The 27,967-nt window shown below is 38.9% G+C and overlaps 1 protein-coding gene across 1 annotated transcript in view; it reads right to left on the bottom strand.

The window, feature by feature from the left end:
* Positions 1 to 27,967, bottom strand: part of PRKAR2B (protein kinase cAMP-dependent type II regulatory subunit beta) — a 119,652-nt gene that overhangs the window by 14,494 nt on the left and 77,191 nt on the right. Inside the window, exons 3-6 of the mRNA XM_030825933.1 lie at positions 25,668 to 25,720; positions 19,361 to 19,444; positions 6,731 to 6,837; positions 1,258 to 1,411 (exon numbers count right to left, since the gene is read on the bottom strand). Of these exons, the coding sequence (XP_030681793.1) occupies positions 1,258 to 1,411; positions 6,731 to 6,837; positions 19,361 to 19,444; positions 25,668 to 25,720 (398 nt within the window). The remainder of the gene's footprint in view (positions 1 to 1,257; positions 1,412 to 6,730; positions 6,838 to 19,360; positions 19,445 to 25,667; positions 25,721 to 27,967) is intronic.

The raw sequence follows: 27,967 nt of genomic DNA, 5'->3' as shown, positions 1-27,967 counted from the left end.
TGGGAGCTGATGAGAAATGCAAAAATCATGGGCCTCACCCCAGAACAACTGAATCAGAATCTGCATTTTAACTGGATTCCCAGGTGATTTGTAAGCATATTAAAGTTTGAGAATCACCACCTTAAATACAATCCTCCAGAAGCAGCTTCAGCAGTGCCTAATAATTTGCATCCTATCATATGTGAAAATATTGCCCGAATGTATCTTTAAACCAGCTTTTAAGCCTTGCGGGAATACCACATTAAGAAATATATTTAAAAGTACTAATGCTCAGGTCCCAGTGCTGAAGATTCTGATCAATTTGCCTGCGGTGAGGTCTAGGTAAGAGGATTTTCTTTTTTTTTTTTTTTGAGACAGAGTCTCGCTCTGTCGCCCAGGCTGGAGTGCAGTGGCGCAATCGCAGCTCACTGCAAGCTCCGCCTCCTGGGTTCATGCCATTCTCCTGCCTCAGCCTCCTGAGTAGCTGGGACTACAGGCGCCCGCCACCGCGCCCGGCTAATTTTTTGTATTTTTTGTAGAGATGGGGTTTCACCGTGGTCTCGATCTCCTGACCTCGTGATCCGCCCGCCTCGGCCTCCCAAAGTGCTGGGATTACAGGCTTGAGCCACCGCGCCCGGCTAGGTAAGAGGATTTTTAAAAAATACTCCAGGTAATTCTGATGTGGGGCACATGGGCACAGCCACCAAGCATTTTTTCCCTACACATCTGCTTTTAAATGCAGAGTAGTTACCAATCAATTTATAGCACCAAGAGCATCCTTTTATACCGGTTTCTCAAACTCCGAATTTCTGATGCAGTAGGTCAGAATCAGTGGGTGAGGCCCCAGAATGGGCATTTCTAAAAAGTTCCCAAGTGATACAGCTGCCAGTGTTCAGGGGACCACACTCTGGGAGCCACCACTTAATCAGATTATAATACTTACCTCAGAAAGCTATCTGAGAAAAAGTACTGAAGGCTGTGTTTGTATGGCTGGTTATTTTCTAAGAGTGGGTAAGACAGGAGCATTTGGAATCTGAGTGTCTTTCCTGGGCCACCAGGTCCCAAGCTCCTGACTGGACTGGAGGAGTGGGGGCAATGACATGAGGATCTGACTTAGTGCAGTCTTAGTGCCCTACAGTTCAGCATTCAGTGGCTGCTTAATAAATTACCTGATGACTGATGATCTTTAAATTAAAATACTACATGTGGCAATTTGTAACACTGTCATAGCAATTGCTACAAATCATAACATTCAGGTCAAATAAATATTTTACTCACCAAACCCCACAGAGCACCAGGAGAGGTAGCAGTGATTGTAGCTGCTCTGGGTGTATTATACATTAAGGCCAGTTCACCGAAACTCCCACGATTATCATAGTTACCAACACATCTTCCAACACCATCACATTTCACATAAATATCAAATGTGCCTCTGTTGGACATATGTAGATTGGAGGTTAATTCAAATAAAATCTCATTAAAATAAAACATTATTTCAGAAAAGAGCCCTGTGAAATAAAAATCTTATTTCCAGCCTGTTTATCCCCTCTGATGACAATAAAGGGGAATCAATCTGTGCCATCTGTTCCAGACCATGTGCCTGCTGGGAAAAATGGGACTAAACAATAAAAATTTGGAACAACGAATGATAAAACTGTAACTAAAGACTACAACCAAATAGTATATGCATAAAAAACCATTTGGAGAGGCCGGGCCTCACGCCTGTAATCACAGCACTTTGGGAGGCTGAGGCAGGCGGATCACCTGAGGTTAGGAGTTTGAGACCAGCCTGGCCAACATGGTGAAACCCTGTCTCTACTAAAAATACAAAGTATTAGCCAGGTGTGATGGTGGGATCCCATAATCTCAGCTACTCGGGAGGCTGAGGCAGGAGAATCGCTTGAACCTGGGAGACAGAGGTTGCAGTGAGGCAAGATTGTGCCATTGCACTCCAGCCTGGGTGACAAGAGCAAAACTCCATCTCAAAAAAAAAAAAAAAAAAAATCATCTGAAGAGGCTGGGTGTGGTGGCTTACTTACACCTGTAATTCCAGCAATTTGGAAGTCCAAGGTAGGAGGATCACTTGAGCCTAGGAGTTCAAGACCAGCCTGGGCAACATAGCAAGATCCCATCTCTAAAAAAAATTAACCTTAAAAAAAAAGAAAGAAAATCATCTGAAGAAACATTTATCAAACCACTGACTGTAGTTATCTAAGAGCATAAGAATAGTGAGGGATTCTAGGCACATTGGCTATCTAATTTAAGAGTTTCTGTTTGTAACATGAACATATTATTACTTTTGTGATCAGAAGAAAATAACTTTTTAAAAAGAATCTAGCTATAGCAATTTGGTTAGCCACTACTCTACAAAACTTACTAGGGTCCTTTATAATCTATAGCAGAGGTTGGCAAACTATAGCCCACAAACTGGCTATCTGCTTTTGTAAATAAAGTTTCACTGCAATGTAAACACTCTTGTTTGTTTATGTGTTATCTATGGCTGGTTTTATGCTACAACTGCAGAGTTGAGTAGTTACAACAGAGAACATATTGGCCTGCAAAGCCGAAAATATTTACTCTCTGGCCCTTTACTTTAGATCAACCCCCATTCTAAAGTTAAAAAGTAGAAATTCAGACTAGATATCTAACTCTGGTCTTTTTATAGTTTTTTGGTGCTTATCTTTTAACTGGGGTTCTTTTTCTAGGCAAATAAGGTTCAGTTTGCATGTCACTCACTGCACTTCATATTACCCAGACCCTATTTTCACGTAAACTGCATTCTTCGTGTGGATGACTGACTTTCCACATACTGTATTTTATCAGAGAACATGCTTTCAAGGCTTGCACCTGTGAGGGCAGATAGAAAAAATTCTTTGGCTTTATTCCGTCGACTAAACCCTAACAAAGACAAAGGGTGGGGATGTGCTGCTAAAAAAAATTTTTTAAAGTGGCTTTTAACATTAGAAAATTATTATGGGCCAGGCCTGGTACCTCATGCCTGTAATTCCAATGCTTTGGGAGGCCAAGGTGGGAGGATCATTTGAAGCCAGGAGTTCAAGACCAGCCTGGGCAACATAGCAAGACTCTGTCTCTACAAAAAACCAAAAAATTAGTCAAGTATGGTGGCACATGCCTGTACTCCTAGCTACTTGGAGGCTGAGGCAAGAGGACTGCTTGGGCCCAGGAGTTCAAGGCTGCAGTGAGCTGTGACTGCGCCACTGCACTCCAGCCTAGGCAAGAAAGTGAGACACACTCCCTGCCCCTCCAAAAAAGAAAGGAAAGGATTAATAATAAAGAAGCAATAACAGCAGAAACATGACAGACAGTAGATATTATTAAGTAAGAAAATAATTGGTTTTCGTGGCCAGGCGCAGTGGCTCACGCCTGTAATCCCAGCACTTTGGGAGGCTGAGGCGGGCAGCTCACAAGGTCAGGAGTTTGAGACCAGCCTGGCCAGCATGGTGAAACCCCGTCTCTACTAAAAATACAAAAAAATTAGCCGGGCGTGGTGGGAGACACCTGTTAATCCCAGCTACTCGGGAGGCTGAGGCAGGAGAATCGCTTGAACCCAGGAGGGCAGAGGGTACAGCGAGCTGAGATCGCGCCACTGCACTCCAGCCTGGGCAACAAGAGTGAGACTCCATCTCAAAAATAAATAAATAAATAAATAAATAAAAGAATTGGTTTTCAATGTAATTCATGGATAGAATGACTGTTTCAAGGGAAACTCCTAGAATTTGTCCCACGGATAATCATTTTTCAAGTACAGGCTGAGTTTCCCTCATCCAAAATTCTTGGGACCAGAAGTGTTATAGATTTTACACATTTTCAGATTTTAGAATATTTGCATATATAGAATGAGGTATCTTGGGAATGAGACCCAAATCTAAATACAAAATTGTTTCCTATATACCTTATACACACAGCCTGAGGATAATTTTATTTAATATTTTAAGTAATTTTGTGCATGAAACCAAATTTGTGTACACTGAACCATCAGAAATCAAAGGTGTCATTATCTCAGCCACCCAGGTGGACAATCTGTGGTTGTTTAGCATTACCATCATTCCTGACTCTGAATTTATATGCTACCAATAAGCCATCATTTTTTACTTGTATTCACACATAAATACCTAACAGTAAAAAATATGACATACCATTAATACAGTAAAAAATAATGTGTTTGGGGCAACTAAGCAGCACAGTAGCATCCCCAGAATACCTGCACTGGCTGCCAAACAACAGCAACCACAAACAATGGCAGGCTTGCAGTCTCCACCTACAATGCTGTATTCTGATTAAAGTTACTGTACATTGCACACTAACCCCTTCTGGGATGCTGAATAAGCTGTTGTGTGCCTGCATTTTGACTGTAAACCATCACATGAGGTCAGGTGTGGAATTTCCACTTATGCCATCATGTTGATGCTCAAAATGCTTTGCAGTTTGGAGCATTTCAGATTTTCAGAATAGCAATGCTATACAGATTAAACTCTTCGATTTACACTATTTATACTTTTGCGCTGAAACTGTTCTCTACACTCGCTACTTTGAATAGGGTAAAACAAAGCCAAATGTGCTGAGGAGAAGTAAAATGAGCTACCAGTCCAGTTGAAATCACATCAGTCTAAAGTCTGTTAAAATACCGCAGGCTAGGCCAGGCACATTGACTTACACTTGCATCCCCACCACTTTGGGAAGCCAAGGCAGGCGGATCACCTGAAGTCAGGAATTCGAGACCAGCCCGACCAACATGGTGATACCTCGTCTCTACTGAAAATACAAAAATTAGCTGGGTGTGGTGGCGGGTACCTGTAGTCCCAGCTACTCTGCAGGCTGAGGCAGGAGAATCGCTTGAAACTGGGAGGCAGAGGTTGCAGTGGGCTGAGATCGCACCACTGCACTCTAGCCTGGGCAACAGAGCAAGACTGTTTTTTAAAAAAAAAAAAACCTTGGGCTGTTTTTTCACACAGATTTCTTCTCTGATAATGTAAGGCCTCCGGCAGGCAAGAACCCCCAGAAAGAGCATGAACAGGGCAGGAGACCTGGCTGTGGAGTTGGCTCTATGCCAGTCATTTGGGTGATCTGAACCAAGTGCTGTCACTTCTGTGTGCCTGCATGTTTTCATCTACCAAATGGGTGACTATCTAACTGAAAAGGGAATAGACTATATACAAATGTAAGGCACTTTTGAAAGTCAAAAATCCCCACTAAATGATTAAGATCGTAGAGGGTTAGGGTTTCTCATACACCTCTACAATTAAACACACTTAGGTGCATTTCTGAGGTGCTTCACTGATGAAAGCTATTAGTGATATAAAAATCATTACTTTGATTCACATATAGATAACTGGTTTATTCTATTCTAAAATCCTGGCTAGTGCTTCAGCCGCAGGTCACCAGGCATTAGGGATGAGGGAATGGGAGAATCAGTGAAAACTCTTGATTGAAACAGCATGCGTGACTGACGCATGAAAGATATCACCCACAGAGCCAAAATAACGAAATGAGGCTTCGGGAGACCAAACAGGTCATTTTCACCAAGACCTTTGAAGTGAACACAACCCAGCCCAGAGAGCAAACCAAACATAACCCATTAAGTCAGGCTGGGAGACGACATGCGTTCCACACACAAGGGGAGGGGTCAGGGATGCCAATTGTCTCATGACCACTTATCATTGTTTTACAAAAGTGAAGAAATAAGGACTCAGCTCAGGCTGCTCTGCTGTTCGATTTCAGGATTCATCTATTGCATAAGACACATTGTTCTATGATGAGGTAAAGCACAACTTAAATTTCCTGAAAACAGATTTTCAACATAAATCCAAGACTTCTTTAAATAATTACAGTTTTTTTTAAGACAAATATAATAATATACAATTCTTGGAAGGATGCCCAAACTACTTACTATATGGACTGGATGATGTTAAAGCAGTAGGAAGAAAGACTTTTCACCTTATCCCCCTGTGAAATATTTGCATTTTCTATTTTTTTATTTATTGTTATTATTTAAGATGGAGTTTCACTCTTGTTGCCCAGGCTGTAGTGCAAATGGCGCAATATCGGCTCACTGTAACCTCCACCTGCCGGGTTCAAGCAATTCTCCTGCCTCAGCCTCCCAAGTAGCTGGGATTACAGGTGTGCACCACGACGCCTGGCTAATTTTTCTTGTATTTAGTAGAGACGGGGTTTCACCATGTTGGTCAGGCTGGTCTTGAACTCCTGACCTCAAGTGATCCACTGGCCTTGGCTTCCCAAAGTGCTGAGACTGCAGGCCTGAGCCACCACACTCTGCCAATTTTGAATTTTTTAAACCATGAGCATGTTTTATATAGTTTATAAAAAAAGAACCTTTTAAGAAATACCAATTGAGGTCTACTGTGAATTAACATCTTAGATACTATATTATACTGCTGTTCTCACTGTAATAGGCATCTAGTACATACTAATACTACTACACAATATCTCTCAATTAGAATTTAGCAAATGAAGATGCTCACGTTAAATGACTAACATTTACAGATTAGACTAACCAAAAGTCATTAGTTCCTCTATAAACTATGTCTCTTTTCATGATCCACTGTGGTTTCACTGCATGTACTCACAACAGGTTTACAGTGCCTATTATGTAGTAATAAGAGTAGCGGCAATAACAACTATCCTATATTAACCTGTCAGTTGCCATAATAATGGTTGAGATTTTACACAGAAGCTTCTTTAAATTTCAATAGTAAGGTTGGGCAAAACTTACCTATCAATTACATAAAAGTTGTCACCATCGTCACCTTGATCAATTACATGCTCCCCATCTTTGACCAATTTTTCAAACATGGCATCTAATACTTGAGACATCTGCTCCTATTTTTAAAAAAGATGGGATATAATCTTTATCTAGAACATGTTTTCTTAAGTAACCACAGTCATATTTCTGTGAACAAGTCCAAAGAAATGGAAATATCATAACTACCATTAAATGTTGTCAGAAAAATACACAGTAGTCTCTTACCACATACAAATAAGATGATTATATACTCTCATATTCAGTATTTGAATGAAAGTAATTATAATTAGTCTATTTTAGAATATTTGCAACTATCGCCACTTTAAAATGAAAATTTAACCACAAAACCACCATATACCTTGTGAAATATAATCTTAGCAACTAAAAAGAATCAGGATAGTAAGGAATTATTCCAAATTTCTTTTAAAGATACCCATTTTTAAAAACTTCCTTATATTAGTCAACACTAAAATTTGTGTACAGATAACCTAAATACTTGGTGAATTTAGATCCTGATTCCAATCTTCTTTTTGGTTTAGCACCAAAATCAAAACAGAACAAAAAAGAAAAACAACAAAGTAAACCAAAAATGACTGTGGCAAATATTCTGTCACTATTCACTGTCATTAAGGTTGGCTTCAAGCTGCATCCACTGAGCTCACTAGGGCAGATTTGTCAGAAACATCAAAAATATTATTCAACAACTATTTAAACTATGTAAAATTTTTATTCTGTCAAAGTGTGACTGACAAGGCTCAAGGATAAATTTCAAACTGATGAGAATAAAGTAGGTGGTGAAAGAAATCCTTAATCAGAACAAATACAGGAATAATTCAAAGAACTTTGAAAAGACAGAATAAATAGATATGAGGAAATAATACAATACAATGGAAAGTCTAAAGATTTAGAGGGTTATTTGTTCTGCTACTTATTAGCTCTGAGCCCTTGGTCAGGTGACTCCTTATGGGCATACAAAAGGTATAATGCTAACTGCCCATGCCAAAATCAATTACTATTATACATAAACTAAGGAGTTGAAGATAGATTCAAAGGGGAAAAAAGATGCAAGTGGAAAACACAGGTTGAAGAAACAAGATAATCTGGATAAAGAGGATAACAGAGCACATGTGATTCTCTCCCTTTGGAGACCGCATGAAAACGTTACAAGGCATATGAAGATATGAATCTACAATAGTATAGAGTACAGGAAGGGACAACTGATGGATGACAGAGTTTCAGGGCGAAGGTAAGTAACACGTGGCAGAGACAGCTGCTCCAAGTACACAGGTGAGACTGCAGTGTGGAGGGGCCAACATACCTTGTGGAGCACCAGGAGGCTCCAAAGTGGGTAATATCTGGTTCTGCCAGCATGGGACTGAGACACGAAGCTAAAGACAAGCGGACTGATTTAAAGTCCTGCAGAGATAGTTGACACCTTCCTTCAAAATCCCTCTACTCTAATACAGAATGCCTAGCAGCCAAATGTGGACCCTCAGCTCTTCCCAGACAAAAGATCAGAGAGAAACTAAACAAATTAGAACTAGAACAGATACTGTGAACACTGGTGCCCTAGAACAAAAACCTTCATTTGGTAGGACTTAGGGGTTCCCCAATGTAACAGCTGGCTCCCTGTCAGCTCAAGCTAAACAGTGCACTGGTTGACAGGCCTGCCCTACTTACTCAGAGCTCTAAATCAGCTTTATGTTGCTCCCCTGGTAGCCTACAAGACTAAGATAAACAGCAAAATGACAACACATGAGATAGATATTTCAGGAACTGTAGAGAGCTTTTGCAGAGACATTTAAGATGGTATTATATTCATGAGACCAAAAACAAAATACGATAGTTAGGAAAAGAGCAAATCAGAGAAAAATGGGTAGCTTGGAAATTAAAAATATGATTGTCATTTTTTTTTCTTTAAAATAGATTTTTTTGGCAGGGCGCAGTGGCTCACGGCTGTAATCCCAGCACTTTGGGAGGCCAAGGCAGGCAGATTGCTTCAGCCCAGGAGTTTGAGAGAAGCCTGGGCAACATGGCAAAACCCCGTCTCTACCAAAAAAAATAAGCTGGGCATGTTGACGCACACTTGTCGTCTCAGCTACTTTGGGAGGCTGAGGTCGGAGGACTGCTTAAGCCTGGGAGGTTGAGGCTTCCGTGAGCCGTGATCGCACCACTGCGCTCCAGCCTGGGCAACAGAGTGAGACTCTGTCTCAAAAAAATGAGTAGTCTCAGCTACTCAGGAGAGGCCGAGATTGGAGGATTGCTTGAGCCTGGGAGGTTGAGGCTGCAGTGAGCCGTAATCACACCACTGTGCTCCAGCTTGGCAACAGAGCGAGACTCTGTCTCAAAAAAATGAGTAGTCTCAGCTACTCAGGAGAGGCCGAGATTGGAGGATTGCTTGAGCCTGGGAGGTTGAGGCTGCAGTGAGCCATGACTGTTCCACTGCACTCCACCCTGGGCAACAGAGTGAGACTCTGTCTCAAAAATAAAAAATAGAATACAATTTTTTAGAGCAGTTTTAAGCTCATAGGAACATTAATCAGAAAGTATAGACATACTCCACATATCCTCTGCCCCAACACATGACACAGACTCCCCGACAATAAACAGACTCCCCCCACGATAAACATCCTCCAACAGAGTGGCACATTTGTTACAACTGATGAATCTACACTGACATCATTATCATTCAAAGTCCATAGTTTATGGACTCTAATATAGAGTTTGCTCTTGGTGTTGTACATTCTATGGGTTTCACAAATGTATAAAGACATGTATCCACCATTACAATTTTTTAAAGGTAAATAAAAGAGTAAGAAGATAAATTAAAAACAAACACCTCAAAAAAAGTCAATAAAGAAAGAGATGAAAAGAAATGAGTGCCAGAGACAGTAACAGAGAAAACAAAAAGGAAGAAATACAAACAATACAGGATGAATTTTCTAGACCCAAAGGACATAGGTTTTCAGACCAAAAGGGCACACTCAAGTGCCCAGCACAATCAATGACCATAAATCCCCACACTAGGATGAAATAATGTATTTTTTAGAACATTAAAGATAAAAGATCTGCAAAGCTTCCAGAAAAGAGAAAGGGGGATTCTTAAAAACATGAAAAGTTACTCAACTTCTCTCAAAATGAAGAGAAATCCAAATTAAAATCCAAATGAGATGCCACTTTTCACTCGCCAGATTCAAAAAGATACAAATGTTAGAATATCACACTGTGTTGGAGACCGTGTAGGAAAAGAGGCATTCTCACACAGACTTCCGGTGAGAAGGTAAAATGGAACAAACTCTAAAAAAGCAATTTGTCAAAATTTAATAAAATTTCAGATATGCATAATCTTCCACCTCACTGTTCCTTTTCTAGGAAGTTATTACACAGGTATTTATAAAATGCATCACCATTTTTCTTTGCATCACAATAGCAGAAGACTGGAAACAAACTAATAGCTTATCAACAGGGCACTGGATAAATAAGCTGTCATATATCCATTCACCAAAAAGCTCTGCTGCTGTAGGCATGTAGGGATTTTCAGACATCTGTCTTTCAAAGGAGTCACTGGCAGCGAGAGAACACTCAAAGAAGGGTAATCAAGAAATGTGAAAACCTGCAATGGGGGAATTTCAGGAAACAAGGCATTTAGGTGACAGAAAAGAAGGCCTATATGAGAATACACCAGTTATCTTCTGTTCAAACCATGACATCAGTAGTTCTAGAGGCCATAACTGGGACTGTTGGGTGGAAGTTTCATGGAGATTTTGGCAGAATATAAAGACCTGCCTAGGAATGAGAGCTGTCTAGCAGTGACAAGGGCTGCCTTGCAAATAATTTTGCCTTTTCCAGAACGTTAAATCGTTGGAATCATGCAGCACATAGCCTTTCCACATTGGCTTCTTTCACTTAGTATTATGCATTTAAGGTTCTTCCATGTCTTCCATGTCTTTTCATAACTAGATCACTCATTTGTCCACTGTCCAGATGTACCAGTTTATTTATCCATTCACACACTGAACAACATCTTGGTTGCTTCCAAGTTTTGGCAATTTTGAATAAAGCTGCTACAAATATCTGTGTAAAGGTTTCTGTGTGGACCTAAGTTTTCAACTCCTTTGGGTAAATACCAAGGAGCATGACTATTGGAGAGGGTGGTAAGAGTATGTTGAGTTGTAAGAGACACCACTAAACAATCTTCAGAAGTGGCTGTACTATTTTGCATTTTGCATTCTCATCAGCAATGAGTTCTTGAACCACCTATGTTCACCAGCATTTGGTGTTGTCAGTGTTCCGAATTTTGGCCATTCTAATAGATGTGTAGTAGCATCTCGTTGTTTTAAGTCGCATTTCCCTGATGACATGTGATGTGGAGCATCTGTGCATATGCTTGTGTGCCATTTGTATATCTTCTTCACTGAGGTGTCTGTTAACATCTTTGGTCCGTTTTTTAAATCTGATGGTTTACTACTGTTGAGTTCTTTGTATATTTTGGGTAACAGTCCTTTATCAGCTGTGTCTTTTGCAAATATTTCCTCCCAGTCTGAGCCTGTCTTTTCATTCTGCTCACAGTGTCTTTTGCAGCAAAGAAACTTAATTTTAATGAAGTCCAGCTTATCAATCTTTCTTTCATGGATGTGCCTTTGGTGTCACATCTAAAAAGTTATCACCAAATCCAAGGTCATCTAGATTTTCTCCCATGTTATCGCCTAGGAATTTTATAGTTTTGTGTTTTACATTTAGATCTGTGATCTATTTTGAGTTAATTTTTGTGAAAAATATAATGTCCATTTCTAGATTCATTTTTCAGACGTCTAGTTTTTCCAGCACCATTTGTTGAAAAGACTATCTTTACTTCATTGTGTTGCCTTTTCTCCTTTGTCAAAGATCAGTTAACTGCATTTAAGTGGGGCTGTTACTGGGTTCTCCATTCTGTTCCACTGATTAATTTATACATTCTTTTGCCAATACTATACTGTCTTGATTACTGTCACTTTATACTAAGTCTTGAAGTCAGTTAGTACTAGTACTTTAACTTTGTTCTTTTCCTTCAATATTGTGTTAGCTCTCCTAGGTCTTTTGCCTCTCCAAACTTTAGGATCAGTTTGTTGGGACTGCATTGAATCTACAGATCAACTTGGGAAAAACTGACATCTTGACAATACCGGGTCTTCCTATCTATGAACATGGAAATCTCTTCATTTATTAAATTCTTCCTTGATTTCCTTCATAATCTGATAGTTTTCCTCGCATAGATCTTATACGTATTTGTGTTAGATTTACATCTAAATATTTCATTTTGGGGGGATGTTAATATAAATGGTATTGTATTTTTAATTTCAAATTCCACTTGTTCACTGCTGATATAAAGGAAAGTGATTAACTTTTGTATATTAAACTTGTATCCCGCAACCTTGTTATAATCACTTACTAGCTCTGGAAGCCTTTCCCATTTTCTACTTAGATAATCACGTCATCTGTGAACAAAGACAGGCATATTTTTTCCTTCTCAATACATTTTACTACACTTTCTTGTCTTATTGCATTAACCAGGACTTTCAGCACTATGTTGAAAAGGAGTGGTGAGAGGGAACTACAAATTTGTTGAGGTGAAATTCACATAACATAAAATTAACCACTTTATTTTCCTTTTTTAAAATTGTAACTATCCTGGTGGGGATGAAGTGGTATTTCATTGTGGTTTTGATTTGTATTTCTCTAACGACTAACCATGTTGAGAATTTTTTGATTGCCAGTCATTTGTATATTCAAGCACTTTGCCCATTTCTAAATTGGAATTTTTGTCTTTTTATTGTTGAGTTGTGTTATTTATATATTTTGGATACTAGATCTTTATCAGATATATGATTGGCAAATAATTTTCTTGTGCACACTGTCTTCACTTTTTAAAATAATGTCCTTTGATGTACAAAAATGTTACATCTGTGTAAAGTCCTATTTATCTCTTTTTTCTTTGCTGCTTATGCTTTTGATGTCTAAGAGTCCAATGCTAAATCTAAGACCATAAAGACTTACTCCTATGTTTTCTTCCAAGAGTTTTATAGTTTAAGCTCTTATATCTTTGGCTTTTGATCCCTTCTGAATTAATTCTTGTATATGCAAAGGAGTCTAGCTTTGTTCTTTTGTGTGTGGATATCCAGTGATTCAGCACCATTTCTTGAAGAAACTATTCATTTTCTATTGAATGGTCTTAACACTCTTGTGAGAAAATCAATTGGCCATTAGTATATACGTTTATTTCTAGATTCTCCATTCTATTCAATTGTTCTATATGTCTACCCGAGCCCAGTATATTGTTTTGATTACCATAGCTTTTCAGTAAGTTGTAAAATTAGGAAATGTGAATCCTGCAACTTTGTTCTTCTTTTTAAATATTGTTTTGATTACTTGGAATCTGTTGTTATATGTACAATTATAACATAGTGGCAACAGCAAAACATTAATGTGTTATCATGATTTAGTTTTATAATACACAAAAGCTACTAGTTTAAACTTGTATAAACAATACCGATGAAAATATTTTTTAAAAAGAATATGGAACCTCTATAAATACTGATATATTGTTTAATTTGAAAAGAACAGGGCAGGCCAGGCACGGTGGCTCACACCTATAATCCCAGCACTTTGGGAGGCTGAGGCAGGCAGATCACTTGAGGCCAGGAGCTCCAGACCAGCCTGGCCAACATAGTGAAACTCCTTGTCTACTAAAAATACAAAAATTAGCTGGCCATGGTGGTGCACACCTGTAGTCCCAGCTACTCGGAAGGCTGAGGTACGAGAATCACTTGAACCCAGGAGGCAGAGGTTGCAGTGAGCCACGATCGTGCCACTACACTTCAACCTGGGCAACAGAGCGAGACTCTCAAAAAAAAAAAGAACAGGGCGTAACAGTGTGTCTATTCTGCTGCCACCAAAATTTGAAAAAGAATATACTTGTATGTGCATTGCATGACCCTGGAAAAATATACAAGATAGTACTAAAAGAACATAGTTCCTGAGAGACTGAGTTTCTGAGAGGCTGAGGTGAAAAGGAGATTTCCTTTCACTGACTACTCTTTTGTTCTTTTTGAATGTTTGTCAGTTTTACATGTATACTGATTTATATTTTTTAATTAACTAAAACAACTCTAATTAAACTGAGAACATAATTTTACATCTTCATATGGGCTAAGAAAAACTTTTGGAAGAATGATGGTGATGGGTTTGCAGGAAGTGGTTTTCATCCCCTCCTTGGGTCCCTGTGTGAGCCCTGGCATCTTTTTGTGGAACTGCAGCCAAGGTTGAAGATGAAGCCAAGGTAGCAGTGAAACAGACCTTTCTTGATGTAGTGCTAATTGGCCCCACAGGGACCATTCTACCCAAATGAGTTCATCAACTCAGGCAACATATGGTCACCTATCAAAATTCTAAAGGTTGATTAAATGATTTACTGGTATTTTGTTTTGCTTGCTATTTATATTTTGACTTTTTTAAGGCAGGTAGAGGGTGAACATCAGCTTTATTGATTAGTTCTGACTCTAAATGTCAAATGGGGAAAAAAGATGAAATAAATTGCTATAGTAACCATTTTGTGATGTTGGAATTAGCTGCATTTGAAAACATTATAAAACTGAAGAATTCATACACGGATATATGAAAAAGCAATTCCTGATAAAATACAGACAGGTGTCTGTTCTAGTCAATCAAAATGTAATTTCCCCATAATTATGCACAGAGTGAAAAGAACTTAGGAAATATTTAATATGCAGAGGCTTATCATGATGACTGACAACTACTGTAGGAAATCCACATCTAATTCTCCTACAGAATGCCAATTCAAGACTTAGCTCAGTAAAGGGCTCTGACTCACTTAAGAAATAACAATTTACTCTTCATTAATGGAAGAGCCTATCATATAGCCTAAGAAAATTATTTCAGTTAGCCTCAAATTAGAAATATTTCAGGAGGAAAATGGCCTACTGAGTGGAGCATTAAAATATTCATGAAAAGAATATCTTCAAAGAGATTAATAATTATAAATGCTGTGCTCAACATACGAATATACAGCTCTCCAAGGAAAAATTTTCTGAAGTCTAGGAAGTGCAAGATTTTCAAGCTAAATAATGACTTCAGGAAATTCAAATGAAATAGTAGACACAAAGCCAAGATCATTCTTCTTGCTAATTACTAATTAGTTTCCCCTTCCTCCTTCAAGTTTTCCCATTTTCAGGAAAAGGTAGCAACTTCGCAGTCACTCCAGCTAGACATTGGGAGCTATCCTAGATTCCTTCCTTCCGTCCCCAACTAAATCAATCACCAAGTACCAAGTTCTGTTAATCCTTTTTTGTGAAACCATTCTTTTCTGTCTGTCCCTTTCCCCCTTCCCTGGAGTTCAGGCCCATTTCTTTTCCCTAGATCATGACCTCGTTTTCTTACTGGGCTCCACTCTTTTGTTCTTGTCTGCTTCCCCTGTTTTTCTCCCCTCTTTAACTCCGTCCTTGACATTACCACCAAAGTGACCTTAGATAAATCTGATAGTTACATTCTCTGACTAAAACTCTTCAGCTGTGCCCACTGCCTACAAGGCAGTCCAGTGCCACAGCAAAGCAATCGAGAAAGAATGGGCCTTCCCGATACAGCATCCACATCTTAGCTCCATCACTCCCATCACTAGATGGAGGCCATCCATCACTGGACGGTTGCCACTTTAGGCTCTAGTGATAACACTCGGTACTTTTCCTCACTTGGTGATTCCCTCCTCATTTTCAGAGGGCACAGCTCAGTGACCTCTCCAGCTTTCTGAACCATTAGGGTAAGCTAAGAGACAGACATCTTCTCACCGTGCCCTGACCATATTACAGCAATGTATCACGTTTTCCCAACATGCTTTGCAGTTGTTTTTACCCTCATTAAATTATAAATTCCAAAAGGACAACAACCATCTCTAAATATCTTTGTGGCCTCCAACACCTTAAACAGGTCTTGAAACATAGTGAGTAGTCAAGAAATTAAAATGAAAGGAGCTGCGTGATAAGCAGATTATATGAGCTGAATATGTAATTCAATTAAAACACATTTGGGTTATTGTAAATAATGTGTACCACAAAAAACTAGAAAGCTATTTTACAATATGAGCTTAAACTAAAACCTCCAATCTGCCATGTTTTGGGCTAAATGTCTTATTCCAGGTGGTAATTTGCTGAGAAAAATAAATTTTACTTACTTACATCCTATATCATCTCTGGAAGAATTTAAATAGTAAGGGAGTCATTCAAGGTGGTCTGAGCTCAAATTCAAAAAAAAGGTCTTGTGAAAACTACTATGTATATACATTTGCTTCTTCTCTATAAAACATTTGATCATGACAATTCAGAAACTGGATGTTTTTTCCCTCTATGTGTTGGTTTTTAAAATACATATTAACCTTCAGCAAAGCAGTGAAAAAAAGTCTAAAAAAACTCTTATGTTTACAAAATAATCACACTAAGCAAAGATGCTCCTTGCCAGACTATATTAGCAAAAGCTTTCTTAAATATTAATAATTTTAAATGCAACCAAAATTTTCACAATGCTTTTAAAGAGCTAAAGTTGAAATGGCAAGGAAGATCAATTTAATTTAGAAGACAGAACAGAAGAGACAACATCCCAGGGAAGCATAATTAGCAACGATTTCATTTATGCCTGTGTGTCACTTAACCCTACAGACACCAGAATTTCACGACTTAGTCCCCGCTGAAGTATTAAAATACTGGTTCACTGAATAGGAAAGCACACAAACATAACACATGTAACAGTAACCAAATACTGAACTTGAACATTTTCACATCTAGCTCTAGTCCTTGGTATTCAAAGTATGATGTGGGCCAAGAACATCAACATTACCTGGGAGCTTGTGAGAAATGCAGACTTTTCAGGCTCCACCCCAGACCACGAGAATCCAAATCTGCGTTTTAACAAGATCCCCTGATGATACATCAGCATATTAAAGCTTGAGAGCACTGTTTTTGGTGACCTCTGAAATTCTCCCATGTAAAGTTCTAGTCAAAAAATACAGAATCCTTGAATAAAGCCTACCTCTAAGTGTAAAACTAAGGATTAATTTTACCACTGCATTCTGTGTGCTTCTGGAGCAAAAGAGTTAAATACTACATTGGTCCTTGCCTTAGAAAACATGTGATCCACAGGCTAGCTTTGATATCAACTCAGGGTACTGAACCAGGTCTTTGCTTCCTCAGCACTAACTCCCACTGGTGGTAAGTGACAGTACTCGGCAAACGTGGATTGAATGAACCGAGCAAAGAAACTTGAATGGAAAAGGATGTATCAGGGCTACTCTGAACTACTGAATTCATACCATGAGACTGTAACTATGTTTAAGGGTTTGGCATAACTTTTTTTTTTAATTATTTTTTATTTTTGAGATAGAGTCTCGCTCTGTTGCCTAGGCTGGAGTGCAGTGGCATGATCTCAGGTCACTGCAAACTCCGCCTCCTCCTGGGTTCATGCCATTCTCCTGCCTCAGCCTCCCGAGTAGCTGGGACTACAGGCACCCGCCACCACACCCGGCTAAGTTTTTTGTATTTTTTTAGTAGAGATGGTGTTTCTCCGTGTTAGCCTGGATGGGCTCGATCTCCTGACCTCATGATCCACCCACCTCAGCCTCCCAAAGTGATGGGATTACAGGCGTGAGCCACCACACCCAGCCTGGCATAACTTTTAACAAGACTTGAGTTAGATATTACTTAAACACCATCATTTTATTACAAATCTATCCAAAATTATTATTTAGGATTAAATATGTATACTTAGATAACTGTAAAAGTGTCAGAGGTGCATGAACCAGAGCAACTCCATCTTGAATAGGAGCTGGGTAAAATAAGGCTGAAACCTACTGGGCTGCATTCCCAGATGGTTAAGGCATTCTAAGTCACAGGATGAGACTGAAGGTCAGCACAAGATACAGGTCATAAAGATCTTGCTGATAAAACAGGTTGCAGTCAAGAAGCCGGCCAAAACCCACCAAAACCAAGATGGTGACGAGAGTGACCTCTGGTCATCCTCACTGCCACACTCCCACCAGAACCATGACAGTTTACAAATGCCATGGCAATGTCAGGAAGTTACCCTATATGATCAAAAAGGGGAGGCATGAATAATCCACCCCTTGTTTAGCATATCATCAAGAAATAACCATAAAAATGGCAACCAGCAGCTCTCGGGACTGCTCTATCAATGGAGTAGCCATTGTTTTATTTCTTCACTTTCTTAATAAACTTGTTTTCACTTTACGGACTCACCCTGAATTCATTTTTGCGTGAGATCCAAGAACCCTCTCTTGGGGTCTGGATGAGGACCTCTTTCCTGTAACAAAAGGATAACTTAAAGCATTCTTGTCTCAGTCCCATGTTTTCTTTTGAGAGCCTAGTGTGCGTAGAGAGCCGTGAGCCATCTGCTACTTACAGAGTGATGCAAAGATACAAAAGACACAGTTCCTGCCCTCAGACAATGGACAGATGAAGTGACTGATGGATCCTGGGTCTGGTCAAATTTAGGCCTTTCAAAGCCAGTAATGGAGCCTCAGAGATGGACATACAAACTTGTAATGTGTGGACCTAACATAAATCTCCAAAGTCATACAATGTACTGTGTTCCGGAAGACGTAATATAAACATAAATTACACTAGAAACAAAAGAGATTTTTAAAATATTTCAGAGTGTAAATATGACGCAGTATAGAACTGGTAAAATGCAGTACATGAATCTTTATAAAAATGTCCTTTTTAAGAAGACCTCATTTTAAAAAGAGCAGGTATTGATTTAATGCTTCTCCTCTAGGACATCACCAAAAACTCAAAGATGTTGAGTTTGGCCAAACAAAAAAGTCGAGGTAAGTTACAAAAGTTGACTCTATTTTCACATTTGGAATATGGCAGCAGAGGTTTGCTCCTAAATGACTATATAGCAATGACTAAGCATAATCTGACATGAAGGAAGCAGAATATGTACATCACAGTACAAGACAAAGTCTGAACAGCACGCGCACTCATATCAAGAGTGGGTATTCTAGAAATACCAAACCCAAAAATTAGAGATTTCTAAATCCTTATAAAGGACAAAAAAAAAAAAAAAAAAAAAAAAAAACACCTCACCTTAAAGCCAAGTGAAACGTTACTTTTAATCTGTATAATACAGAGTTTACTGGCTGTAAAGAGAAACAATCCTCCATGGGCCCTGAGCATCCCTGCATATTCCTGATGGGTAAGAAGAGGGCAAGTTCCTACCCTCTTTTTACCTGGGCCATTTCTCAGGGCTGTGTTTGTAGCCCTGAGGTAATATCTTGAGAGATGAGATAATATCTTCCACAAGACAAACACCTCAGGCTTCTTTACTTCTTGCTCCAACAGCAGTACCTTCCCCCAAACTCAATATTCCTCTCCTGCAGTTCAACCTACTGTGCGTTCAAGCATCTGCAAGGGGGCCTTTACCATCACCCCAGGGTGATGTCAGCTTACAAAGAGGGCAAAACTCAAGACCCTGCACAGTTCATGACACTGTCACTGGGGGAAAAAACAAAGCCATTTCTATTATTAAGATTTATCTTACCGGATCCAGATTCTTAAACAGCAGGATGTCTTTGCAAGCCTCTTGCAATCTATTTCTTTGATCATCAGTTTTTGGATGTATAATCTAAAAGGACATCAGATTTAAAAAACAAAGACATTAGCCAATACCATCTCACTCAAAGAGATTTAAAAAACTAACAAAAATCAGAACCAATATTAGAAAGAACTGTTAGCGCTCAAGTTCGCTTCAGGTTGGTGCTGAGATTCACTTTTGGTGATTGGTAACTTATGAGCCTACCAAGTAGGGGAACATAATTCACCTTGTTGGGGGCAGGTTGGTATCCCTTCATCAATATAGCACTGAAGTGTTTTTCAAAAGCATATTTTCCCCTAGGTTAGCAAGTTCATTATGTACAGAACTGTGACTGGCTAGGAAGACTCCAAAGCTCCCAGCCAGTGGAGACCCATACAAAAGGACAACAGGTGCCAGCAGCTACGCTGAAAATTTGGACTGCTGTCATTCTGTTTCTACTGCGCTTAATACTCTTTCAGGATGTAGTTCTTTCTTTTGAATCTTGATAAGGTCCCTGGAAAGAAGTAAAATGTTTAAATGTATACGGCATTAGATGCCAAATATATTTTTACACATGTGGTATGTACCTGCCCCACAGCGAGCAAGTGATTTTTAGAAGGGAGCAAGCAATCATGCACTGCCACTCCAAGAGAATGTATGTTCCAGGGAAAAAGAGTCCAAGGAGGCTGGCTGGTGCACTGATTTCAGAAGGAACTCAAGGAAACTAGTGTGCTATATTCTCACTAAACTTGTATTCTAGAGTGTGAAGAGTGGCAGAATGCCATGTGTGTACGTGGCTTGCCATCTCTCGAGTCCCTTTTCACTAGCAGGAGGCTCAACTGACTTGGACCAAAAGGTCCACTCTTTTGTGAACATGGGCAGTTCGGAACTGTAAGATGAGTCAGAGGGGCAAGGGGTAGTTCTAAAAGCAGCAGACATGGAGTTGGTTTCCTGAAGACCTACATACCACCCTTTTCTGTTCCAATGCTCACTCAAAGAGTGACCATGAGAGCTGATGGGCAGGTGCCTTGCCTCTTCAGGCAGCCTGCCCTACCATCAGAGCATCAGAGCTCACAGAATCAGGCAGCAGTGGAGTTTATAGCCACAAACATCAAAACTCACAATGGGAAATTTAAATCAGCATTTAAAACCATACCAGATGGCTAAAAATTAATGAAAATTATAAGCCTGAAAAGAATTGGGGAAATTTATGGTATTGATATACTATTTATATGTAAACTATTGATATGTATACCATTTATTTGCATTATGTATAGACTACGTGAAAGAACTACTAGCTAGTGAGAGAAAGGGTCACTGCACTTTCCCCTCTAAGGGTAAGGTAGATGTAAACCTTTGTTTACTATCTGCCCAATATTCATCTCAAACTAGATTCTAAGATGACACACAAACACAGACAAAGTAGATCTCAGGGACTTCTCATTTACTGCTGCACAAGAAACCTTTAAAATTTAGGTATTAACGAAACCACACCAACCAAACTTCACTTCCTCCTACTTCAAATAAGGAAGGCTAACACACTAAAATAAAACAGAAAGTCATTTCTCACTTCACAAAATCCATCTAGAACTTCAAACCGAAGCAACCGAGATGTCTGCCTGCTGAGAAGCTCTGTTCTCAGAAAGGAGGGGGGGAGAGTGCATCAGGCATCAGTATCGTGTGCCCGCTTCGCTCTGGTCAATTTTAAGTCTTTCTGCCCACCCCATTCAATTCCTATAAGCCTTCACACAGAAATCCAGCTTTTTCCTCTTCTCTCCTCTTCCTGCTACCTCTCTTACCAATGACGACTTTTTTTTTTTTTTTTTTTTTTTTTTGAGACAGAGTCTCGCTCTGTTGCCCAGGCTGGAGTGTAGTGGTGCAATCTCAGCTCACTGCAATCTCCGCCTCCCGGGTTCACGCCATTCTCCTGCCTCAGCCTCCCAAGTAGCTGGGACTACAGGCGCCTGCCACCACACCTGGCTTTTTTTTTTTTTTTTTTTTTTTGTATTTTGTATTTTTAGTAGAGACGGGGTTTCACCGTGTTAGCCAGGATGGTCTTGATCTCCTGACCTCATGATTTGCCCAGCTCAGCCTTCCCAAAGTACAGGCATGAGCCAGCGCACCTGGCCTCTTTTTTTTTTTTTTTTTAAGACAGAGTCTTGCTCTGTCACCCAGGCTAAAGTGCAGTGGTGTACTCGGTTCCCTGCAACCTTTGCCTCCTGGGTTCAAGCTACTCTCCTGCCTCAGCCTCCTGAGTAGCTGGGATTACAAGTGCCTGCCACTGCGCCCAGCTAATTTTTGTATTTTTATTAGAGACAGGGTTTCACCATCTTGGCCAGGCTGGTCTCGAACTCCTGACCTCGTGATCCACCCGCCTTGGACTCCCAAAGTGCTAAGATTACAGGTATGAGCCCCTACACCCGGCCCAATGACCATTTCTAAGTAGTCTTTTTTTCTCAGCCCCACCTCCATCACTATGGTCTACTGCTCTCTTCCTGTTTCCCTTTCCCCTCACCCTGCCATTACTCCTCAGCACTCAGAGTCCACTCACTGTAATTAACCTCGTCAGTAAAATCCCTCTTCACTGGGGAGAGTAAACAGTCAGAAAGCAGGTGTGGTCTCTGACACTCCGGCTCCTCTGTACTGCAGCCACCTGCTCTGAAGATGCTCTCCTACATTTTTCCTCTGGGGCTTAGCATGATTCCACCTAAGGGATCTGTCTCTGGATCACTGAGGCCTCAGCAATACACCCAAAGTGTGATTTTAGTGTACTAGAAGCCACTTTGGTTTTCATTAAAATTCATTCCTGATTTCAGATAAAAATTTTATTTGTTAAACAAACGTAGCATAAATACATGCCAGGTACTATTTTAAAGTCTTTACTAATATAAACTCATTTTATCCTAGTGACAGATCCCATGAAGCAGGTTAAGAAATTTAGAGTTAAGGAAATCAACTTGCCCAAATCACTTGTCCAATGTCATCCAGTCCATAAGGTGCAGAGCCAGGATTCATGCCAGCCAGGCCAGCTACAGAGTCTATATTCTAAACCAGAGATCAGCAAACTACACCTGCAGGCAAAGCTGTTTTTGTATGTATGGCTTCTAGGCTAAGAATAATTTTATGTTTTTTAATGACTGGGGGGAAAATCAAACAAATGATAATATTTCCTGACGCATAAAATCTATAATAAATTCAAATTCAAGCGTCATAAAGTTTTAATGTAACACAACAGACATGCTTTTCATTGATGTATTACCTACAGCTGCTTTCAAGCTACTATAGCAGAACTGAGTAGTTGCAAAGGAGACCCCATGACTCCCCAAAGCCTAAAATATTTACTCTCTGAAAATAGTGCATTTTTCAGTTAAAAAAAAAAAAAACTTTACCAAAAAAAGTTTGCCAACTTCTGCTCTAAATTTCTGCTGCCTTTCCATTAAAAAAAAAAAATTAGAAAACCAGTTAATAAGTAAGGTTTTAACTTAGACATTTTCTTTAAAGAACACTGTATATCAGTCGGGCACAGTGGCTCACACCGGTAATCCTAACAGTTTGGGAGGCCAAGGTGGGTGGATCACTTGAGGCCAGGAGTTCAAGACCAGCCCGGCCAACAGGGCAAAACCCCATCTCTACTAAAAATACAAAAATTAGCCAGGTATGTGGTGGTGCATGCCTGTAGTCCCAGCTACTCGGGAGGCTGAGGCTTGAGAATCACTTGAACCCAGAGGCTTGGGGGCTGTGTTTTGATTCCTACACTGTTTCACTGTTTCTTTAGCACTTCATGTTTTTTAACTTTTCATTAATTTACTCACTTGTCTGCTTCTGCCACTAGACTGTAAGCTCCAAAAGGGCAGAGACTTGTCCATTTGCTCACCACTTTACACCTAGCACCATTTGCTCACCACTTTACACCTAGCACCATTTGCTCACTACTTTACACCTAGCACCGGATATACAGGTGGAACTCCAAAATATTTTTGTGGAGAAACACAAGAAATACTCTACCCTTAAGTTTATTAGCTCTTCTCTACCACTTTCTACATGCTAGATCTAGACAACCCTTACATTTTCATTTATTAAAGGCATTCCAACTAAAATCCGTTATTTTCCAAAATGAGTCTTAAGTATTTACATTTTCTTTGAATTCATATCAGACGATAAATTTCTATTTATACTACAAACAATGATTTGGTGAGTCTCAGAAGTAACACAAAATGTCCAAATGAAATGTAATTTTATCACAATATAGTATACATTTTCCTCATAGATATTTCCCAACATCCTTCTAGATCTAAATAATTTTGAAATCTGTAATAATCATTCCCAAGAACGTGGTGTGGTTTGCTTCATAGTTTTTGAGACCAAAAGAAGTATAATTTTTAGTAACACATTTAGAGAATACTCAACCTAATTGATAACCTAAAAGTACTTTGCTATAATCAAACATATAATACATTAACAAAAAAAAAAACTACTGAATATAACTTTAAAAGGTGTTACAGGGGACAGCTCTTAGGGTAAATGCCCAACCCACAAAGATTCCTCCTCCTCTAGTAACTGCCCTTATTTACAGAAGTGGTTCCCAAGCAGGTTGGACTTTTTGATCCTGGCCCTACCCTGGGCCAAAGCTGGGTCCATCAGAAACTCTTGGGAAACTGGAATTTTGAACTGAGAGACACAGTAGTAGAGATGGGTAGCTGAACCCGTTTCAAAGACACTACACTAAGTCTTACACTCTTGCTCTTGATGGACCCCAGAGGCACAGGCTGGCTCCTGCCTGCCAGGCCTACAGCTTGGCCTTTGAACACTTTCTGCTCAAGCTTTTGTCTGATAATCTCTCCCCAGTGTTTTCTTTTTCACATTTGTCTTGACAGGGTTAGGTTTTACACAGCCAAATGAATCTTAACTAGTATAGCCTCCCCAACAAAACTATTAGAAATTAGCTGGAGTGAACCTGCCAAAACACTTTATTTACCTCATGAATTAAATGGCAGCTAAAATTCAAGGCCTAACAGCTTTTGAATCAATGAGATACTGCATATTGTTTTTAAACTGTATTGCAAATGTTCATTAATTTAGGTTTTTATTAATTTAAACCAGCTCATCTCGATTGCTCTGATCTTAATTACTAAATTTTATCATACTCATTTATACACACATATAAAGAATGTATGTTGTCTTCATTGCCACCTGGTATTGTTTCTGCTAGATACACAAAGTATATGGTAGGCAAGGTCTAGTTTTTCAGACTATACAGGGGTAACAGCACATCGCAGATTTTTAGTAAAAATACCTTAATCCTAAAACAACATCATTTCCAGGCTAGGATTTATAAACTTCATAAAAATAACTGAAGTTCTAATAGTGAGAAATGAGCTTCCACAACCCTGGTAGTGGGAATCCCCATGGGTCCAGGAATAAAATGGGATTTCAAGATCCTCCACGTTGTAAGGCTCCTGATACCACTGGATTTTACATAAGTTTCAATGAGCTTAATGATGTAATGACTTAGGGACATAGTATCTGCTTCTCCATATGAAACCTCAATCTTAAGTACTTTTCAGAGCTACAAAAATAAGTTTTTGTTTATACTGTTTAAGGCCAAAGAAACAAGAGGCACTTTTGCAACATATGTACTCAAAAAAAGGGGGAGGAGGGTGGAGCAGAAATTATTACTTTCCATTTCCAGGCATAGTCATCTCTTAGTTTACTTTTTACTAAATAAATAATAGAACTGAGCTGAAAGACATAGCTTAAAAACTGCTGAAATCACAGTGGACAAATTCTTACAAAAACATTAGGGCCTGCAAGAAGTCAGCTGCTAAGCAAACTATGAAGACTCACAGATTTAAAAAAGAATCCTAACTGCTGTACTGACACACTGGATGTGATTTTACCATGATTTGTTTGTTTCAGAGTAACTTTCCGTTGTTATAAATTAATAGGAGAAGGTCCTTCCCAGTATTTTTGTTTACTAGAAACAAGAAACACTGTCTAAGAAAAATAATATTATTACTATGAGAAAGACAGCTGAAAACATTTTTCATCACCAGGATATATTTTGTAAAGAGAAATACTCTTTGGATAAAAATAATTCTGCAAGACTCACAGCAGGAGTAGGCTATTGGAGATGAGACTAGGAAAAGAAATAGTCAAAATAATTCCATTATGTATCCTGTTAACCTATATGCCTGTTAAATCTTTTCTATGATTATTTTCCTGAAATATGACAAGGGCATCAATTTAAAATTCATTCATTCAGTAAATTACATACCCTGGACTCTGCATCATCTTCTTCTTCATCAGGATTATAAGCTTCTGCACATACTATAAAAACAAAAATGAACATCTTAAAGATTGTTTCATCAAAAACCATACTACAATGAGTACATCGTTAACACTTAATGAACAAAAAGAGTACCATGGTATAAAAAACCATTAATTCACCTCAACCAGGGGAAGCAGTCTACCCCCCCCCAAAACTGGTTTCATATTGCAATTTATAATTTACTTAAAAATAAAGCTGTATTTTAGGGCATTGACACTTTCTTTTTTATTTCTCCTATTTAGAGAAACATAGCTTAAACCCTTTCATTTTCATTTCCAAGGCATAATATCTAAACATTACCTAAAGGAACAGAAACAAAAGAAAAGGCTGTCTGCCATGAAATGATGAATTTAATCATATAGTTGTGACTTTCACAAATTATCCATAATCTAAATATTATGGAACAAATATTAACATTTTGCGTATTTCAGGAACAAATATTAACGTTTTGGATATTTCCTTCCAGTCTTTTTTCTGAGTTGAGTTTATATTGCATATGCAACTTAAAAACCTACTTTTTTCATTTAACACTGTAAGAATTTTGCATGTCATTAGAAACACTGTGTAAATACCGCATTTAAGGATTGCAGATTATCATATGCTGTAAATAACTACCTCTCTAATACTGAATATTTAGCTGGCTTATATTAAAACAACTTTGCAATAAACACCTTCACGCATCGATATTTGTCTACATTTCAGATTATGCTGTAGGCATTATTCCCAAAGTTATTTGCGGGGGCTAAACGGTATGACCATTTTTAGGGCACATTTATCACCATGTTTCTTTCTAGAAGGATTGTACCTATCGATTGTCCTACAAAAACTATGTAATGAGACTCCCCTAACTGTACAACAGAATTGGATGCTATTGCTTAAAATCTTTGTTAATTTAAATAAATAACTTAATTTTTTTTAAATTATTAAACTTGAACTATTTGATAATTTTTTAAAAAATTTTAAATTATTTATTTAAATTGACAAAGATTTTAAGCAATAGCAAATGTTTATAGGATGATTGTATTTCCAGAAATACCTGGTTTTCTTTTTGACTTAAATTAGTTTTTTCATACCACTTTATCTGTCATATTACTCACAATCATTTTATCCAATTTGCTTTTCAATTGTAACTACAAAGTTTTTATAGATTATGCATATTTATTTTTAATGTCATGACATCTGTGAGGAAAGAAAACTCCCCAATGTGTTTTAAACCCAACATTAAACATCACAGAAGTATCACTGCTTTTGATCTTGAAAACCCTTTCCTTATTTGCAAATCTAAAGATTTACTTCTTTTTTCATTCAGTTGTTTAAAGGTAGAGCTTTCTACATGTACTATTTAATCTACATGGAGTTTATTCTGGTATAGATATAAAAATTTAAGGACAAAGAATAAATGAAAAGCTGACAAATGTCTTCCTAGGGCCCTCAGGGTGGCATCAAAAGTAGTATCATCTTTGGTACCACTATTCCCATTATTATTATATCATAAAACATTTTCTTTCCCCCAGGCACCACTCTATACATCTAGACCAGTGACTCTTAACCAAGTCCTATTGTGCTCTCCTCCACAGAGGTGATTCCACCTCTGCTGACATTTTAATTGTCACAACTATAGGGGGTTAGAGGGATGCCACTAGCATCTACTGGGTACAGGCCAGGGATGCTGGAAGCATTCTATGATGCACCGAACACCCCGCCCTGAACAGAAAGAATTACCTGGCCCAAAATGCCAACAGTACCGAGGCTGAGAAACCCTGATCTAAAGTACATCATCTCATTCAACCTCACAACAACCTTAAGGTAGGTGTTAATGTCATCACTTGACGGATGAAAGACCAGGGCACAGGAAAGCCAAGATCATACATCCTAGTAAGTGACAGGACCCACATTTTATCCAGGATTGTGTGTCTTGACTCCAAAGCTCTTGCACTTAACCGCTATTCTACATATGACTGCTTTGGTGAATTTACCAGCATAATTCCTGGACTTCAGCCTTCAGTCTCTGAAATGTAACAGAAATGGACCAGTCATGCAGAAGCAGGCTCACATTAAAGAACCTCACTGACATATGAAACCAGATTGCCAATTTAGTAACTACCTTCCTGAATGAAGGATGGGACCAGCACAACTAGCTAGATCTCTCCCTGCTGGAAAACCAAAGCAGCAGCCAAGTCACTACTGAAAGACTGCTTGGTGAGCAGGAAATGGGAAGTAGGAAACTTTGTTAAATAAATTGAATG

This window comes from Nomascus leucogenys, chromosome 13 (genome assembly GCF_006542625.1).
Source record: "Nomascus leucogenys isolate Asia chromosome 13, Asia_NLE_v1, whole genome shotgun sequence".
NCBI classification, from domain to species: Eukaryota; Metazoa; Chordata; class Mammalia; order Primates; family Hylobatidae; genus Nomascus; species Nomascus leucogenys.
The sequence above is the reverse complement of the archived record's forward strand: the minus strand, read 5'-3'. Positions and strand labels throughout refer to the sequence as shown.